We start from the raw sequence: 17,845 nt of genomic DNA, 5'->3' as shown, positions 1-17,845 counted from the left end.
GCTTGCTTTTTCTTTTTTAATAGTGAGAAGATTACAAGTGAACTGGTGTCTAAGATTGGTGACAAAAACTGGAAGATCCGAAAGGAAGGTCTAGATGAAGTGGCGAGCATCATTAATGATGCCAAGTTCATACAGCCAAATCTAGGAGAACTTCCAGCTGCTTTGAAGTCTCGCCTCAATGACTCCAATAAAATCTTGGTATGTTAATCAAAATCACAATGGCAGTAACTTTAAACTTATCTAGCCCAAGGGTATCAAACATCCAGCTTGTTGGGGCTTCTTGTGGCTTGGATTGCTTATCTCTACAGACTGAATTTGACCCATGGGGCTTGTTGCTTTGGCTGCTTGAGCCTCTAGGGCCATGGCATTAATACCTGCTGCTCTTTCAGCGCAGTTCTGGAACCTAGGGAGTTAACAGTACTCGACCCCTCCCCCCCACCTCACCTGCTGTTGAAATCTGGGTTTTCAGGGGGGAGCAGCAGCAGCAATGTTTTACTCTCAAGTTCCAGAACCACACTGAAACAGCAGCTCTGACGGCTGGGGGGGATTAATGCCACCACTGCTTCTGGGTTACCTGGTGTGAATGATTTCAACACCTTTGATCTAGCTAACTTCATTTCCTTCTTGGGGTCAGATGGGGAGAAGAATGAACCCACCTTCTTTCTTGAAAGATTTAACAGAAATCCATTCAAGTCAGTGATTTTGAGTAGTTTCAATTCCTCCATCTGACAGTTCCTCTGTTTCTTAAATTTGTTTCTTCCCATTAGGAAATATGTTATAGCTCTCTCTCTATATGCAGTGTAAACATTCATTGTGACAAATGTAAATTTAAACTACCTTTGCCTGAAAATAATTAGTGTTGGGGTTCTTAAAATTGACATAAAATATAGGCAACAGCTTTCAGCTGTATGTGAAATTGTTTGCAAATGGAAGAACTAATTCAAGGAGAAGTATTACCTAGACTGACTCCAGCAGGGCTTTTGGACATAAAACAGCAATGTGATTTTTATAGTGCACTGTATCTTGGAGGAGAATCTGGAGCACAGAGTATTTATATTTAACACTTGCCAACTTCAGACTTTTTTTGCCTCTCCAGGTACAACAAACACTGAGCATTCTCCAGCAGCTAGCTATAGCAGTGGGCCCAAACATCAGGCAGCATGTGAAAAACCTGGGTATTCCTATCATTACAGTCCTAGGGGACAGTAAGGTAAGCCATCACTCCACATTTTCTTTAGGAATGCAGGTCCTTCCTCTGCAGTTCCCTACACTACCCTTCTTTTCTTGAGAGCAGTCTTTAGTGTTTGATCTAACTGTTTAAAGGTAGGTGAGTTCTTATTTCAAAAGCTTTTTAAACCCCATTAAAACTCCATTTTCAAAATTACTGTAACTTCACTATCCATCTATATGAGTCTCTGCCTGTGTTGTTAAAGCTGATAGTTCTCTCTTTTTTTAAAATTTCTGTAGCATACAGTACACTTTACTTATGCATGTAGTATCTAGCTCTTTATTATTTAAGTTCATAAAAAACAGATCTAGCTTAGCAATATTGGAAGAGCAGATTGGTCTGCTGCTGAGAGGTCAGAGCCAGGCAAAGTAATACTGAAATGATGACCTGGAGGGCTGCACCCAGAGAGTGGTGGTGGACGGGTCATTTTCGACCTGGAGGGATGTGGGCAGTGGGGTCCCCCAGGGCTCGGTCCTCAGGCTCTCGCTGTTCAACATCTTCATCAGTGACTTGGACGAGGGGGTGAAAAGCACCTTGTTCAAATTCTCAGGTGACACTAAGATGTGGGGTGAAGTGGGCACGGTAGAAGGGAGGGACATGCTGCAATTGGATCTGGACAGGTTACAGGGGTGGGCGGATGAAAATAAGATGGGATTCAATACTGACAAGTGTAGGGTACTGCACTTAGGGAGAGAGAACCAGCAGCATACCTACAGGCTGGGGAACTCCCTTGTCAGCACAGAGGCAGAAAAGGATCTTGGAGTCATTATTGGCAGCCCATGTTCATCTTGTAGTCTGTGGGGACGCAGTCAGGAAGGCTACCTGCACTTTGTCGTGCATCCACAGATGCATCACAAGCAGGTCCAAGGAAGTGATCCTTCCTCTCTGTGCAACATTGGTCAGGCTGCAGTTGGAGTACTGCGTCCAATTCTGGGCACCGCACTTCAGGAGGGATGTGGACAACATCGAGAGGGTCCAGAGGAGGGTCACTCACGTGATCGGGGCAGCAGGGCAGCCCCTATGAGGAGAGGCTACAGGACCTGAACCTGTTCAGCCTCCACAAGAGAAGGGTGAGAGGGGATCTGGTGGCCATCTATAAACTGGCTAAGGGACCAGCAGGTGCTTGGAGAGTCCCTGTTCCCCTGAGCACTAGCAGGAGTAACAAGGAATAACGGCCATACGTTGATGGAGAGTAGATTCAGGCTAGATATCAGGAGGCACTACTTCAGTCAGGGCTGCTAGGATCTGGAACCAACTTCCAAGGGAAGTGGTGCTCACTCCTACTCTGGGGGTCTTCAGAAGGAGGCTAGATAGACACCTTGCTGGGGTTGTTTGACCCCAGCATTCTTTCCTGCCCATGGCAGGGGGTTGGACTTGATGATCTGCTTTTAAAATCTATTGTATTGGTTCCCTCCTTCCCCCCAGCGATTGCATTACTGCGATGGGTAAGATTTAGAAATGTGCGTCAGCGCTGAGAAAATGGTAGTGGTGCACGTTTGAACTAAAATGAATCGAAGGTGTGTTAGTCCAAAAGCGCACCGCTACCATTTTCTGCGCGCTGATGTGCATTTTGCCATTTATGCAAATGTATGCGACGCAGCACTGGGTGTGTTGGCTCACATGATCTGCTAACTTGATTACTTGAGTCTGCTCCGACGTGCGGGATTTCTGGCACATTGGAACAGACAAAGGTACGTGTATAAATGCCATATGAGCCCAACCTGAAGGGAGGACTGTGTGATTTTTATTTTTTTTTTTTTTTCGCCCTGGGAGAGGTGACTGCTAGTCAACTTGGGACTTAAGTGGGTTGCAGTTAGCTAGGGAACCATGGAAATGGTTCTACTGCAAAACATCATGGCTTCTTTTGCTTTGGCGTTAGAGTAAGCAGTTGCGCTCTTATGTTCCATATATAAGTGCCATACTAAGTCAAACCAGTGGTCCATCTAGCCCAGTATCCTGTCTCTGACAGTTGTAGTAGTAAATAGTTTAGAGGGATAACACCTTACAGTAAGTGGAATTATTGGATATCAGTGTGGAGCTCGCAAGTTCTTGCCCTACTTCAGAGTCCTCTGCTCTTACGGACTTTGAATTGCAAGGGACGTAAAGGAGGGTCATGTTTACTCTACCTTTTTTTGTGTTTCCTCCTGAAAGCATAAGGAAGTTTTGGCTGTGTAGGTAATCCCAGTGAATGCTGCTAGCTAACAGAATCTATTCTCTCACAAATGGGGTGCATGTATACATACAATGCAAGTATATTTACACTGCAATTTTAAACCTGGCATTTCCTTAAGCAGTGGTTCTTTCTGTCTGGTTTGTCCCTAAAAATTATACTAGTGGCTTTAGGGAAAGCAGCATCTTCCTTCTAAGGGTTGTTGAACAGTATTGGATTATGCTGGAAGTAATGAATGGGATATTGGTCTCCTGATACCTGCTTTGGATCAATTCATGCCTTAAACTGATTCTGTAACCCACTTGTCTCCTGATTATTGCCTTGGTTTCACAATTTGCTAAACTTCTTTAACTTTCATGTAAAGTATTAACCCTGTTTCTTAACCATCTTGTAAGCAGACAAAACACTTTGAGATGCTTCTAGTCTTTTTCTGTGAGTGATGAATTACTATGTTAAACAAAAATTAAGTCCAAGTCAGTGTGTATATTTCAGAAACATCTCCATGTCTCATACCATCACAAACAGTAGTTCACTCTGAAACTTAGTACAGCAGTGTACAAAAATGGGAGGCCTGGAGATCTTGGTACAGAAGGATTTCCCTTCTGCTTGAATGAATGATCCCAGAAATTCCCTTACTTGGATATTCTGAACCCTCTGTAGGATTATCCTTTTTAAATCTTGGTTTTTGCTGCAGAACAATGTCCGTGCTACTGCACTAGCAACTGTGAATGCGTGGGCAGAACAGACTGGCATGAAAGAGTGGTTGGAAGGAGAAGACTTGTCAGAGGAGCTCAAAAAGGAGAATCCTTTCTTAAGACAAGAGGTAAAGACTGGTAGTATACATTGAGTTGTTTGTTGTGCCTTTGAACTGCCTTTTAGCCACAGTAAAGAGTTCCAAAAATAATGGGGATAAGATGAGGCAGACTGCAATAATATACCAGGGCCACCATGAGGGTAAAAAATGTGTAATGCAATTTCAGTACTGAAACTGACAAACATGACAAGGATAGTAATAAGCAGCACTCTCTCTGCTTGTATTGAAATTTAAACAAAACTTTTTAAAGAAGACAAACCAAAAATGAATGACTCTGCCTCTTGCCCAAATGCTGGATAAGAGCAGGACTGAGGTTTTGGGATGTTACTGGAACTAAGTGCTGACCAAAAGCAATATGTACTTTGAAATGCTGGTCACATTTTTGTACATGAAGTACAGTCTGTGAACTCTGGAAGTCTAGGCTGGGGATGAAACCTTTCAATTAGAATCAAGTCAGCTGCATATTGAAGCCTTGTTGCCTCTGTGGATTGCACTTTCATATTCAAGAAGACACAGGTGATTTCAAGTGCCAAGTTTGAGCCAGGCATGTTCTTGACTATGAGGGCAGATGCGAGAAATTTTGCTCCTATTAAGCCTGCTGATGACACATCCCCACTTAAGTATTCCAGACAACAGCAACAATATTAAAAGAGCAAAGCTTTATCTATGCTTTCTTCCAGCTTCTGGGATGGCTGGCTGAAAAGTTACCTACCCTCCGTTCAGTTCCTTCTGATCTGCTTTTGTGCGTGCCTCATCTGTATTCCTGTCTAGAGGATCGAAATGGGGATGTGCGTAAAAAGGCCCAGGATGCCCTGCCATTCTTTATGATGCATCTTGGTTTCGAGAAGATGGCTAAAGCCACTGGCAAGCTGAAGGTATTGTGGTCTTAACTTTAAACTGGGGATGGCAGTGTGAGCTTGGATAAAAGTGGGTGTAAACTGTAATATATAGCAAATGTAATTTTGCTAAATAGGTCATAAGATCATTTTATTAGAACTACATAAACTTGCAGAAATCTCTGCTAATTTTGTAGGCCTGAAATGCCTTTGTTTTCCCTGTGGATATGGCCAAAACAAATTGTATAGCATCATGACCCTGGGTTTTCTGTCCCCATGCAGATTTTCTTTTTTTATTATTTATTTTTAAGTTGATATATCCACTTGTTTTGTCTGTCCACACACCTCCTTGCTCTATTCCTTTATTCCAAGGATACTGTCTGTAGGACTAGGGTACTGCTGACATACGGGATAGGAATTATGAGGTACCAGAGATCTAGGCCAGTTAACTGATGAACTCTTGCTTCACTTAGAATTTACAACTCATAAACAAATATTTCTAATGCTCATTTCCACATGAACTCTAAACTCTCAAGCACTGCAAAGCCTTCAAACTGTATTGGTGCAACCTGCTTGGTATCCTGAACTCCTGTAGTCCCTTATGGATTAGACTATTTTGAGAGGCCTTTTCATGACACCTTCAGGAAGGTCTCATCTATCGCTGTCAAGTCTTGATACTGAAGGGCAGGAGCCTCCCAGAGGCAAGGCTGGAAGGGACTTCCCAAAGGTATCTAATCCAACTCCCTGCCTCTGAGGAAGGCTTAAAAGCACACTGACACGCGTAGCAGAAAGAGGGGGAGGGGCAACCAGCAAAGCCCAGAAACATAGGAAATACCCATGGTAGAGCATAGGTTTAGCTGCACCTAGATTATCCCCAATAGTGGCTGTCCAACCTCCTCTTGAACACCTCCAGTGATGGAGAATCCACAACCTTACTAGGCAGTCTGTTCCACTGCCTTACTGTTCTTCTACACCATAGTTTCTCAACCTTGTGGTACATGTAACTCTGGGGGTATGTGAGACACAGGCAAGGGGGTACTCGGGTACCCCAGCACTCTCTCTTGCCCTCTTTTCCTCTTTCTTGTCCCTTCCTTTCAAAACTATGGTAAAAAATTTGGTGTGCCACACATTGCGCAGTGCTTTAAATTCCCCAGTAATAATTTGGTGTTCAGCCCTCCTAGTTTTGGCCAACATCACCTCTAGCCCAGGTACATACTTGAGTTGTGCACCCCTGGTATAAAAGATGGCAACCCTACTCACACTAGCTTAGACATCTGTAATGTCATGGCCTTATATACACAGCCCATCTTCCAACATACGGGACACATTAGTCTGTAAATATAAAATCCCCTGTAAAATTGAGTGTTGGGGTACTTCTGAAAATTTTAACAAGTCAGGGGGTTCTTGCTATTTAAAAGGTTGAGAAATACTGTTCTACACGTCCTTGCTTGCAGTTGAATAAATGTCTCCCTAGTGCTTTGTAGCTAGCAACCAAATGATCCTTTAGGGACCTGGAATTTTAAAACATCTTCTCTGACGACAGGTTTTACTCTTCACAGTCTCATATATAAATTTCTTTTTTAACTTGACACGCTGTGTGACATTCTAAATATCTTGTAACTACATTCATAGGAATTGCCTCTATTTCAAAACAAGGTATCTAAAAAGCTCTGTCTTTCAGACAAAGCTTCTTTCTGCTTAGCCTCTTTTGTGATGCACCTTTTAATATGCATCTATTTAACTTCTGTTTATAGCTTATATTATATTGGTTTCTCTCTAGCCTACTTCCAAAGACCAGGTCCTGACCATGCTTGAGAAGGCCAAAGCCAACATGCCAGCCAAACCAGCTGCTCCTGCTAAGGCATCTTCCAGGATGGCAGGAGGAGCAGCACCAGCCAAATTCCAGTCTACATCAGGTAATCTCCAGGCCCCCTAATGGTGGAAAAAGTGAGGGGAGGAAGAGATTCTCTGGAAAAGACTGACTTGAGCCTCACCTTTCCCTTCAGCACTCAGTCATGCAAACTTGAAAACCCAGTCTTTGTAAGATGCTGGTACTTTTGGGGAAAGCCTTTGCTTGCATAGTGTGAGGACTAGGATAGGAGTAGAGCCAATCTGTAATATCCAAGGCTAATGATTTTGTTCTGGAAATGAATAGGAAATTTAACAGCAGAGTTGAGGAAGAAAAGTAAAAAATAAATGAAACAGCTAAACAGTTGCCTTCAGAGTCCTTTTTGGCTTCTGGGGAGAACTGCCTTGTGGAAATTAGTGTGGAGGGTTAGCACCCTCATTCTGTCCTGTAGGCCAGCTTCTCTGGCTGAACTGCATGTCCCATAATCCTGTGCATGTTCTCCCATCATGAACCACATAATTTCTTCATAGTTTTTGTGACTTTGGTGACTAAGTTGTTCCTTTAGTACAGTCGTTCTCAATTCTTTTTGAACTTGAAGCACCTTTCATTGGACTCAAGACACTTTCTTGGCCTTGGGCTTTTTCTGCATGAGGATGTTGAAGCCAATATGCATGAATTAAAATGAACTAGTTAAATGCACTAAGCCTCCATGTGCTCAATCTCCATTCAGAATGAAATTGGCTTTAGTTTGAATTGGCTAATTTGCTTTAGGAAAAATCAGTTTATGTCACTTCTGTTCTGAATTAGTGTTCACATGGAGGCTTAATTCTGCAACAGAAAAAAACCATCCCTGTTCTGACAAAGCTTGCCCTTTTAAGAACAACAGCATACTAATAGTGAGGAAGAAGGAAAATCAGTGTGGAACCCTTTATTTTACTGGTTGTTCAGATATGAGAGATTTCTTTCTTAATAGTGATGGACTTTGCAAAGACTTAGCTTTTAATTCACAGATAAGCAAGCTCCCTGTTGAGTCTAAAATCCCCCATTTTGTAACTTTAAAGGGATTTGTTGCCTCAGTAAGCAGCTTTACCTTCTCTGCAGTAAGACTGGAAAATCTGAGGTGAGCTCCGTGTGAATTTATGGAAGGGCTCATTCTTTGTAAAATATTTGAAATACTCTCTTGTTCCCAAGCACCCACTGACGATTCAGGGTCCAGCACCATGGAGTATAAGCCTGACCCAAAAAAGGCCAAAGCAGGAGGAGCTGCCTCTAAAGCCAAGGTATGGGGATTCCAAACATATGATTAATAACTACTAATGGATTATTCTTGTGGATTTTTAGCTTTCCAACAAACCCTGTAATATGCACTTCTTTTACAAGGAGGGTCTGTGTCAGGCTATCAGGGATTTTAAACCAAAGGAGTCTTTTTTTCAGATCTGTTCTCTAGATGTGCTTTTATAATTGTTTTTGTTCTTGTCAGCACAGCCACAGCTGTACCAGAAACTTGCTGGGGCTGAACCTACCTGTCTCCAAGTCTGCTTGGCTGCTTTACCCTATTATAGATTTAGATGTTAAAATCTGTAGTAAGTATCTAGCTGTAAAGTTTTAGCTTGGAACAGTAATTGAATCCATAGCAGAGAGATGGTCCACCAAAGCCTAATGGTCCGTTGGGCTAGCATAGTACAGGAATAGCAATTTCATAGCTAACAGCCCGCAAAGGCGTGAAACTAGCATCACATCTGGCTGCCTTGGACTCCCCAACCTAAATGGCCAGGTACCTGTTTATTGCAAAGTGAAGTGGGAATTTTGTGGTGGTGTTTTTTTTATTTGTCATGGGTCCAGAGCAGGACTTGAATTTGCACCTCTGGAACTGTAGCGTGATACTTCAACCAGTAAGTTACTATGCTGCCACTGCATCTTTTGGTCAACTCTGACATTGGAAGTGGAAATCCTTCTCTCTAAGACAGTATGTGAAGGGAATGCTAAGGAGCGGAATGGTAGCCTCAGCTGGCTGTACTTGAGTTATGGCATTCACTCTGTTCTTTTATTGATAGTATATCATAGTTCATTGTCTTGCTATTGTGTGGGCCAGAAATTGAAAGTCCTGTTCTGCTTGCCTGTTCACCTCTTTGAAGTAAAAGAGTTGACTGTTCAGAGATTTTAGTGAGGATGCCTTTGTAAATGTTCATGTTTCAGATTAATTATTTCATCTAAACTCTTAAGCTAAAATGTTCTTGCTGAGCATGCAGTGGGCTTGGGGGGCCTTAATGGAGTGATTTAGAGATAAGTATTAAGAACTGTCCAACCACAAAGCCTTTTCTGTGGCCTGTTGCAGCAGTCTGATGGTAATAACAGTATGTCCAAGGGCAATACGAGCCTATCCAAAGCTAATACAAGCCCCACCAAAGGCAGTTCCGGTCTGACAAAGAACAGAGCCATCAAACAGGTACCAAATTGGGTTTAGATATCTGGGTAACTTGTGCACTGGCCAACTCTGAGATGTCCTGTGTCACAAGAGGCTGTTTCACACACTTTGTACTGGGTTTTGCTTCCACTTGCAGCAGAGCATTTACCTCAAGATTCTAACAAACATAGTTTTCCAGCTTCTGCCTGGGTCTCGTACACTTGTCCAGCATGATGGTGTGGTAATGTCCGGTGCTTGGAATGGGATCACTTGGAGTGATGGCGTGTATATGGGTTTTGTGGTACTGTTTCCTCAGTGGTCTTTTGTTTTTCAGGGTATTCAAGGGAAGAAAGTACCAAGCAAACCTAACCTGAAGGAAGATGAAGACAAATCTGGTCCTGTTTTTATCATCGTCCCAAATGGGAAAGAGCAGAGAATGAGAGATGAGAAAGGATTGAAGGTGAGGGAGAGCTTGAGCATGCTTTCTTTTTAGCACCTTGAATTCTATAAGTAAGTACTTGATCTCTTACCTGTGAGCTTAGCATCCTACTTAAGGAGATGAGTAGCAGTCCTCACCTAAAGAGCAGAAGACCAACTGAAAGGCTGTTTATGGAGCACAGAAGTTTTTAGATGATATAAGAAAACGATGTACTTTCAATCTAATTTAAGAGTGCTCCAAGACTGAACCAAACACTAAAGCACAAAAGACTGCTAAGATTTGACTGATGGACATGAGTCCTACTCTGCAAGCATGATAATTCAGTCACTAAGTATGAACTTTTAGAAAAGGATTAGGTTTTGTTATTCTTATCAACCCCTGTTGCTGAAATCCACTCTTATGAAAAATGCTAGTGATCGCTATTTGCAAGTTTATACCTTGAAACCCATAATTTATAGGGGCATCAATCATCGTCGGGGAACCTAAGTGGTTGAACTGGCACATTACAGGCATGGCTGAAAGATGATTTCCTGAACTAGGAAAATCTTGCCTTGTTAGAGTACTACCAAATGCTGTGGAGAAGCATGGCTGCTTCCATTCTTATGGCTATACTAGCCAATTGTCCGTCAAGATTGATGAGGGGTGGGGAAGGAAGGGGGCTGGGATGGAGTGCTGCCACTTAACGTCCCATGCTGTTGCTGTTCTGCCTCTTGCAGGGGGTGGGGCAGGGGAGCCGAGACCAGTGCTGCTGGCCCCAGCTCCCACACCCCCTGTCCGGTCCTCGTTGCAGCTTTGGAATCATAGCAGTGCTCCCCATGCTTGGAGCACTCTGACTGTTTCCGTCAGCCAATTGGAGTGCGAATACAGTGTTACGGACAGACAGACAGACGTAGGCTTTTATAATGTTAGAATAAGGGCAGTGTTATATATCTGTGCTCTTTTAGTGATGGGATAGAGTTTACTGTTTTATATTATTAAAAAACAGCAGACTTGGAGGTTTATTCTTTCGTGTCAGCTTGGTAAAAAGCAGTGAATTACTTGCGTTGAGTTCTGAGTGCTTTGTTTTTTTGTTTTTTCCAGGTGTTGAAATGGAACTTCACTACTCCCCGTGACGAATATATCGAGCAGCTAAAGACTCAGATGTCCAGCTGTGTTGCCAGGTGGCTACAGGATGAGATGTTTCATGCAGACTTTCAGCACCACAACAAGGCATTGACTGTTATGATCGAGGTGAGTAATGGACCTGCGACAGGAGCCGCCAAAATGTTGGGTGTTCTGTGCCACAGAAGCATTGCCTCAGTTGTGTTAAATAGTTCTTAAAGAGTCAGGAGTAGGTAAGAAGTGTCATTGTGTTTAGCTTGCTTTACTGAGAAAATTAAACCCAAATGACCATGTTCAGAAGGACCATAACTTTAATATAGTTGTTTTTTTGGTGGGGAGGGAGCTGTGACGTGTATATGCAGTTGATGTGCCTCTCAGGCCTAAAACAAGAATTTTAGACTTAACACCTGCATCAGCAGGAAATAACATATAAATATGTACTATGCTACTAGATGCAGCTTTTATGTATGCTTTGTCATTTGTTCAGGCCATATTTTGAAGTACACAAACTGATGTGTGTGGGTTTTTTTCACCTTCCCCTCCCTCCCCCCCCTCCTTTCAAGCACTTGGAGAGTGAAAAAGATGGAATTATTAGCTGCCTGGATCTAATTCTGAAGTGGCTCACACTGCGCTTCTTTGAAACCAACACAAGTGTTCTGATGAAGGCCCTTGAATACCTTAAATTGCTTTTTACCTTGCTGAGCCAGGAGGAGTACCACCTTACTGAGAACGAAGCATCCTCTTTCATCCCATATCTTATTTTGAAGGTATGATATACTAACAGAAATTGGCATTACAGTTCTACTTATGGATGCCACCAGGGCACAAATAAATGCTGTAGCAACTCAGTTCATTGTAATACTTTGCATAGTTGCCTTTCAAAGGTCCTTGTCTTGAGTGTTTACATTTTTTTTGAAGGTTAAGCCAGGTTTGTCTGGTATTGTGTAGACACCTGGCAAAGTGCAGTGGGCAATGTGGAATGCTTAAAACTTGGTCCTGTGGTTTGCTTCTCCTTCACCCAGGTCGGGGAACCAAAAGATGTTGTTCGCAAGGATGTGCGTGCCATCCTGAACAGGATGTGCCTCATTTATCCAGCCAGCAAAATGTTCACTTTCCTTATGGAGGGGACAAAGTCCAAAAACTCCAAACAGCGGGCAGGTGAGGAATAGCAGTATGGACTGGGACCTTTGGGGTAGAATCAGACCAACAGGTTCTGAGCTTTGCCTACAAATGCCATTTCCCTTGAATGCATAACTCTTCTAGGGGCAAGCAGGGATGTAAAAAAACCACCAAAACAAAAAAACAAACAAACCCCCAAACAAAAACTTAAAAAAAAACCCTTGTTCAGATTCTTTTTGGTATTACTACAGAAAAGTTTTAAAGAATACATTGTAAGCTGCCCATCATGATGGTTCTATTCTAATCATTAGAAGGTCTGTGTCTTACCAAGCCAGGAGCCTGCTCAATGCCAAAGGACTTTAGAGAATCTAGTTTTGCCTGGGTGACTTATGTCAACCAATTGGGAGCTGTTAACAGTTTAGTCTTGAAAGGGAAACCAAGGTCTTCGTGGTGTGTAGCCCCTCCCTGTTTCTACACGACTTGCCTCTAACAGTTTCCTAGGTGCTTGGGGGACCCTTTTTTTTAAAGTTGAAATATTAGATGAAACATTAGTTCTTTGCCCCAAATGACATGATACTCACAAATGACTGAACTGTGCAGAACTTGGACTTCTTTCCAAAATGGCCTGTTCCTGCCCTGTCCTGTTAATCTGTCTGATCATTAAATTTTACAATTAAAGATTGCATCATTAAAGTAATTATCCAACATGCTTATCTCTTGTAATGGAAAATATTGGGTGGTGGGCAGTGGTGTGACTTGGTAACAGATTAAAAAGTTTCCCCCCTTTCTTCCTCCCTGAGTCTTCTCAGTCCCTACTCACTGTAACAACCCCTACCCCCTGTTACTGGAAGTGAGTAAGGTCAGGTGAGTGGAAGAGGGTGAAGCATAGGGTCATAATCCTGGCTTCTGGTAAGGAGCCTCAGACTTGACTGAAGAGAAGCTCTTCAAGAAATTACACAGGGTTAAGTAGGTTATTATACAATTCATGTTGCTATTTAACTGGAGGGTTGGGAGTGGCTGTAGGGGCCACATCCAGACAAATAGCAGCAGCACATAGCTTCCTGGGACCCAGCTGCGGCAATCTGGCAGCAGGGAACCTAACCGGCAGTTGGAGTATGGCTCTGGCTAGTCAGGCTCCAGTTTCAGGCAGCACATGCTGTTACCACATGCACCACCTTGCTTTTTTCTAGTGCGGAGTTTGTTTGGTTTTTTTGTTTTGTTTTTTTTTTTACACCGTGATCTCCCAGTGTCAACCCCCCCCCCAAAAAAAAACAAAACCCCCAAACAAACAAAAAAACAAACAAAACCTATGCTGCTACACCTGCATGTGTGGTGCACAGCGCCGCATGTGGGTCGGCAGCACCACATAACGCACATGCATGCTTGCCTGGATGTGCACAAGAGGTGCCTGGGAGGCACTTGGCAATTTGAACTCTGCCAAGAGTCGGGGACCTGGTGAGCTGAAACCAGTGTAGGGCCCAAGGGCCTTGTGAATGGAGTTGGAGTAAGACCTGTGAGGCCTGGGTCTGGCTATGGGGCATCTGGAGTCCATGATTGGTCCCCCTAAGACAAGATTAGTATCAGCAAGGAACAGTTTGTGCCAGTTTGTTGCATAATATTTTAGTTAGTGGGCCGAGGGTCTGGCTAAACAAATTGAACTAGGCCAAGTGCAGGACTATTAGGCTCCCTCTAGGACTCTGAGAGTGACCTCCCAAAGTAACAAAGATTCCATCAAAGCCTGGGAGATGAAACAAAAGTGAGGTGGGGGGGAGGGTACCCTGAGGAGCTGGAGTTGGGCAGGATTGGTTCAATTGCCAAGGGTGTCATGGCCACCCTTGGGGGCTGGTCCTTCTCCACCCAAAAAGTGGAGAGATTTTTTGTTTTGTCATTAAATTCAGCACAACGGTGCCAGATGCCAAAGGCATTGCCACACTTTGAGCTCATTTGGGACAGAGGTAGCAGGACTGACAGGCTTTCCTTTTTACTGACCCTGAAGGGTTTTTTTGATTCACAAATGTCTCCTCCTGATCCCTTAGAGTGCCTGGAAGAGTTGGGGTGTCTAGTTGAATCCTACGGTATGAATGTCTGCCAACCAACTCCAGGCAAAGCCCTAAAGGAGATGGCAGCTCACATTGGCGACCGGGACAACACCGTCCGCAATGCCGCACTCAACACCATTGTGACTGTTTACAATGTGCATGGAGACCAGGTGTTCAAGCTGATTGGAAATGTGAGTGACTAGAAGTCTTGGAGGAGAGGTAGCTTAATCAGTTCTGAACCCTGCATAAGGCAGCTGTTCACACTGTGTGTGGTGCTAATGATCAGTCTTGGCACATCCCACCTTTGACAGCAAAATCAATGCCAAGAGTTCAACTTGTGGTGATTTGGGGTTGATGTTATGATGCAGATCCTCTAAAAGTTAACTGATTAATTCTAGATTGAGTATTCTAATCTCTAGTAACCAAAGGTGACACATTTATAATTGAAAGAATAAGCCAATGCTAATTGGTATTTCTTCTTGGAGATTCCATTGTTGGTAAATAGTGTCACATCATTGTAAAGCAAACTGCTGATGACTCATGTGAATGAAAGTCTAAGCTTTGTCTTTGAAAAGAGGCATACGGCTAGCTGCAATCATTCTTAACTTACCAGTTTGTTTCTGTAAATGGGAACTCCTTTGAAGTAACCTTCCCTTCTATTCACCTTCGTTTCCATGCTAATGTAAAGCTCCTTAAAATCCCAGCTGCTACAATTTATTCAATTAATGTTGTAATGCTTTTAGTGTACAGCAGCGGTGTTCTGTTTTGTTTCTGTTTCTTGGCATCCCTTGCTATTCCATTGTCTAAAGCCTCTAATATTTCTCAGGCACCTCAGTATTGATTTACCTTGGATCCATGATGTTCTACTCAGTCTTGATTGCTTTACCAACAGATGTACAAAATATAGCACAGACTAAAGATTGCAAAATTCTGTTTCCAACGGCCTCCAAGTCGTATACAGCTACTTCAGTGGATTTGCACAACTCTTAACTAATAACTGAAGAGAACTTTATGTAGCAAGCAGTGAGCAGGCTAAACTAAATTCTAAGGGCTCTTCCATTGTCAGACAAACGTTGAGTTACAGGTAATGCAGCCATTACCTGCCCATGCCACCCTTTTTCTGGGTGGCTACCCTTCCATGCTGGTGTTTTGAGTGCACCTTTATTGCAGTAAGGTCTGCATTGCTACCACTTCTGATCTGGGATTGAGAAAATCTTTTTAATTGTATGGCTTCTCTTCAGGCTACCCTTTTCTAGTATGGACCAAGGACAGCTCGCAAGTGGGCTGTAGCAGCTAGTTTTATTTTGAACTAAGAGGGCCTTACAATTTTCACTTTTTTTTTTTTATCCCCAAATTTATAGTACTACTTGAGGCTGGTTGTATGAGGGCTGAGGTTTGAATCCAGTTACTCATTAAAATGGCACCTCAGTCACCATGGAGTGTGGTAGCAGGATCATTTGTCTTTTAGCTTTCTACCTGAGATTTGTAAAATGGGCTGAGTGTTTGCAAAATTAAAACCATCTTTTTGACAGCTTTCTGAGAAAGACATGAGCATGCTGGAGGAGAGAATAAAGAGGTCAGCCAAGAGACCAGCTGCTGCTCCAGCAAGGCAAGTAGAGGAAAAACCACAGCGTCTTCAGACCACCAGTGCCAATACTAGCATGCTGCGTAAGGGATCAGCTGAGGACATGTCCTCCAAACTCAGGTATGTAGTGAGATCTTCTGTGTGGTGTCTGCAGTGTATGTGCTTAAAAACATGTGCAGCTATGTTACTTTAGTTCTCATAATCCCAGTCTTTGCATGTCATAAAAGCAGGCCAAATATTGCAAAACAAAATGTTTGATTCTTCATTTTTTTTTGTCTTGTCTGTCTTGAATCCTTTCTAAATGGTCTTGTGCCTTCTTTCACTGCTTCTCCATGGACAGAATTATGTATCGCACTTATAGGATGTAAGTACTGCCCACTAACTCCTTGGTAGCAGGGCTCTTGTATCTTTCAACTTTTGCCCTAGTCGTCCCCTCCAAAGGATGACTAGTTTACGCAGCCCAGTTCTAGGTTATTTGTAAATACCTCTGGTTTAAAAGTAAAAGTATAAAATGCCTCTGCCAATGGCAACTATGACCCAAACTGCTAGCAGACATGGCACCTCCATGTTGGGCAGCTGCTGGAGATACTGGGAGAGTTCATTCCCATACATTGCATTTAAACTTGATATTGATTGAGCAGATATACAGCAGAGTTGTCTAAGCCCTGTGAATTTTTTTGACCTTGGGACACCTATAATACTCAGTAACAATACCCTACAGCCTGTATTAACTCAATCTTTGGGGAAAGTCCCCTTCCTTCAACCCCATCCCAGTTAAAATAGTATAGTAGAATGTTCCACTTCAATAATCATATGCCTAACATAGTGATCTGCAAACCTTTTATGATGCTGATTTTTATCTTGTAAGGCTGCTAATTCAGTTAGACATATTAATTGAGGCATTTTTTCCTCTCTTAACCATGAAAGAGACCTAAGCTGCATTAGGATAGCCCATCAGTACAGTCTTAAGTGGCACTGGATATGTCATAACAGGGTGGTGTACACTTGTCACTGCTGCTTTGTGACTTACGGAAGGCTGTAGGGGAAATTGGTAGCTTTTCAGGTGAACTTTAAAAGCAAATAACTGGCAGCTGCTCTCCTGGCTTACACAAGCCTATACTGCTAACAGCTGGGGGAATCCATAAGGGGTTCAGATAAGGGACTGAATACATTTTGGATCTTCAAAATGGCTATCCTGATATGAGAGCTTTAAGACTACCATTGGATGCTAGTGTTAACACTTTTGCCTATTGTATTAAGACCTAATAAATGCATCTCTCTTGGTTCCTATAGTCAAGCCCGCAACATGAGTGGCCATTCTGAGACGATGCATGCAGTTCCACGGGAGTTCCAGCTGGATCTAGATGAGATCGAGAATGACAATGGTACAGTCCGATGTGAGATGCCAACACTTGTACAGCATAAACTAGATGACATTTTTGAGCCAGTCCTGATTCCGGAGCCCAAGTGAGTTTAGTTATACCCCCCTGCCTATGTGAAGCTACCTGAAATGGTCTTTTCAGGATAGTCTTAAGAAACTGAATAAAAAGCTAGCATGAGCAAGTAAAACCTGAACGAATTGGAAGAGTCCAACTCTGAAAGTGATGGTACATTTGATGTTGTGGAACGAGAGTACAAAAGGAGATGTTTAAGCTGCCATGACAACACATTATTACTGTCTGGAAGAGCTGAGGGAGCTGCCTGTGGTTATATGGGAAGAAAAATCTGAATTTGAGTACAGCATAGACTGTCACATTTAGGTTGCACTCCTAGCTCTGTCACAGACTAGGACAAATGGCCTACCATCTCCTTTCATTATTTGTAAATGGGAATAACTTTCTCAGACATCCCTGTTAGGATAAATTCCTGCTTTGTCAAGTGTCTGAGATGTTGCTACAAGTCACCTGTGAAGTACAAGTTAGAATTCTTTCCACAGAAATTCATTAATCCTTTTCTTCCAACTGTCTAGGATCCGTGCTGTGTCCCCACACTTTGATGATATGCACAGTAACACGGCTTCCACTATCAACTTTGTCATCTCCCAGGTAGCCAGTGGTGACATCAATACTAGCATCCAGGCTCTGGCACAAGTAAGAGGAACATTTGGCTGATGTTTAATTAAGACCAGCAGTTTGCGAGAGTGATGAGCTGCACTTCGGTGGAGCTGCCATGTCCGGTGACATGGACCCCACTCAGAATCTCCCTGATGACAAAGCTATGTGCACAGGGGCCATCTGACTCGCTACTTCCAATTAGACCAT

The 17,845-nt window shown here is 43.0% G+C and overlaps 1 protein-coding gene and 1 non-coding gene across 5 annotated transcripts in view; both read left to right on the top strand.

Annotated features, from left to right (window-relative positions):
- Nucleotides 1-17,845, top strand: part of CKAP5 (cytoskeleton associated protein 5) — an 81,721-nt gene that overhangs the window by 49,639 nt on the left and 14,237 nt on the right. For 3 of the 4 annotated variants that reach the window (XM_059722824.1, XM_059722825.1, XM_059722826.1), the window contains exons 22-36: nucleotides 24-198; nucleotides 1,097-1,210; nucleotides 4,093-4,221; nucleotides 4,893-5,087; nucleotides 6,829-6,964; nucleotides 8,089-8,177; nucleotides 9,233-9,343; nucleotides 9,636-9,761; nucleotides 10,821-10,970; nucleotides 11,405-11,608; nucleotides 11,864-11,999; nucleotides 13,997-14,190; nucleotides 15,532-15,704; nucleotides 16,878-17,051; nucleotides 17,554-17,674. In XM_059722824.1, coding sequence (XP_059578807.1) covers nucleotides 24-198; nucleotides 1,097-1,210; nucleotides 4,093-4,221; nucleotides 4,893-5,087; nucleotides 6,829-6,964; nucleotides 8,089-8,177; nucleotides 9,233-9,343; nucleotides 9,636-9,761; nucleotides 10,821-10,970; nucleotides 11,405-11,608; nucleotides 11,864-11,999; nucleotides 13,997-14,190; nucleotides 15,532-15,704; nucleotides 16,878-17,051; nucleotides 17,554-17,674 — 2,227 coding nt within the window. The remainder of the gene's footprint in view (nucleotides 1-23; nucleotides 199-1,096; nucleotides 1,211-4,092; nucleotides 4,222-4,892; nucleotides 5,088-6,828; nucleotides 6,965-8,088; nucleotides 8,178-9,232; nucleotides 9,344-9,635; nucleotides 9,762-10,820; nucleotides 10,971-11,404; nucleotides 11,609-11,863; nucleotides 12,000-13,996; nucleotides 14,191-15,531; nucleotides 15,705-16,877; nucleotides 17,052-17,553; nucleotides 17,675-17,845) is intronic. The other variant, XM_014602225.3, reaches the window with a different exon arrangement.
- Nucleotides 17,718-17,828, top strand: LOC132248944 (small nucleolar RNA SNORD67). The gene has a single exon (XR_009460415.1). It is a non-coding gene; the product is annotated as a small nucleolar RNA SNORD67 (small nucleolar RNA).

This window comes from Alligator mississippiensis, chromosome 2, assembly GCF_030867095.1.
Source record: "Alligator mississippiensis isolate rAllMis1 chromosome 2, rAllMis1, whole genome shotgun sequence".
NCBI lineage: Eukaryota > Metazoa > Chordata > Crocodylia > Alligatoridae > Alligator > Alligator mississippiensis.
This window is presented reverse-complemented; position numbering and strand designations above follow the sequence as displayed.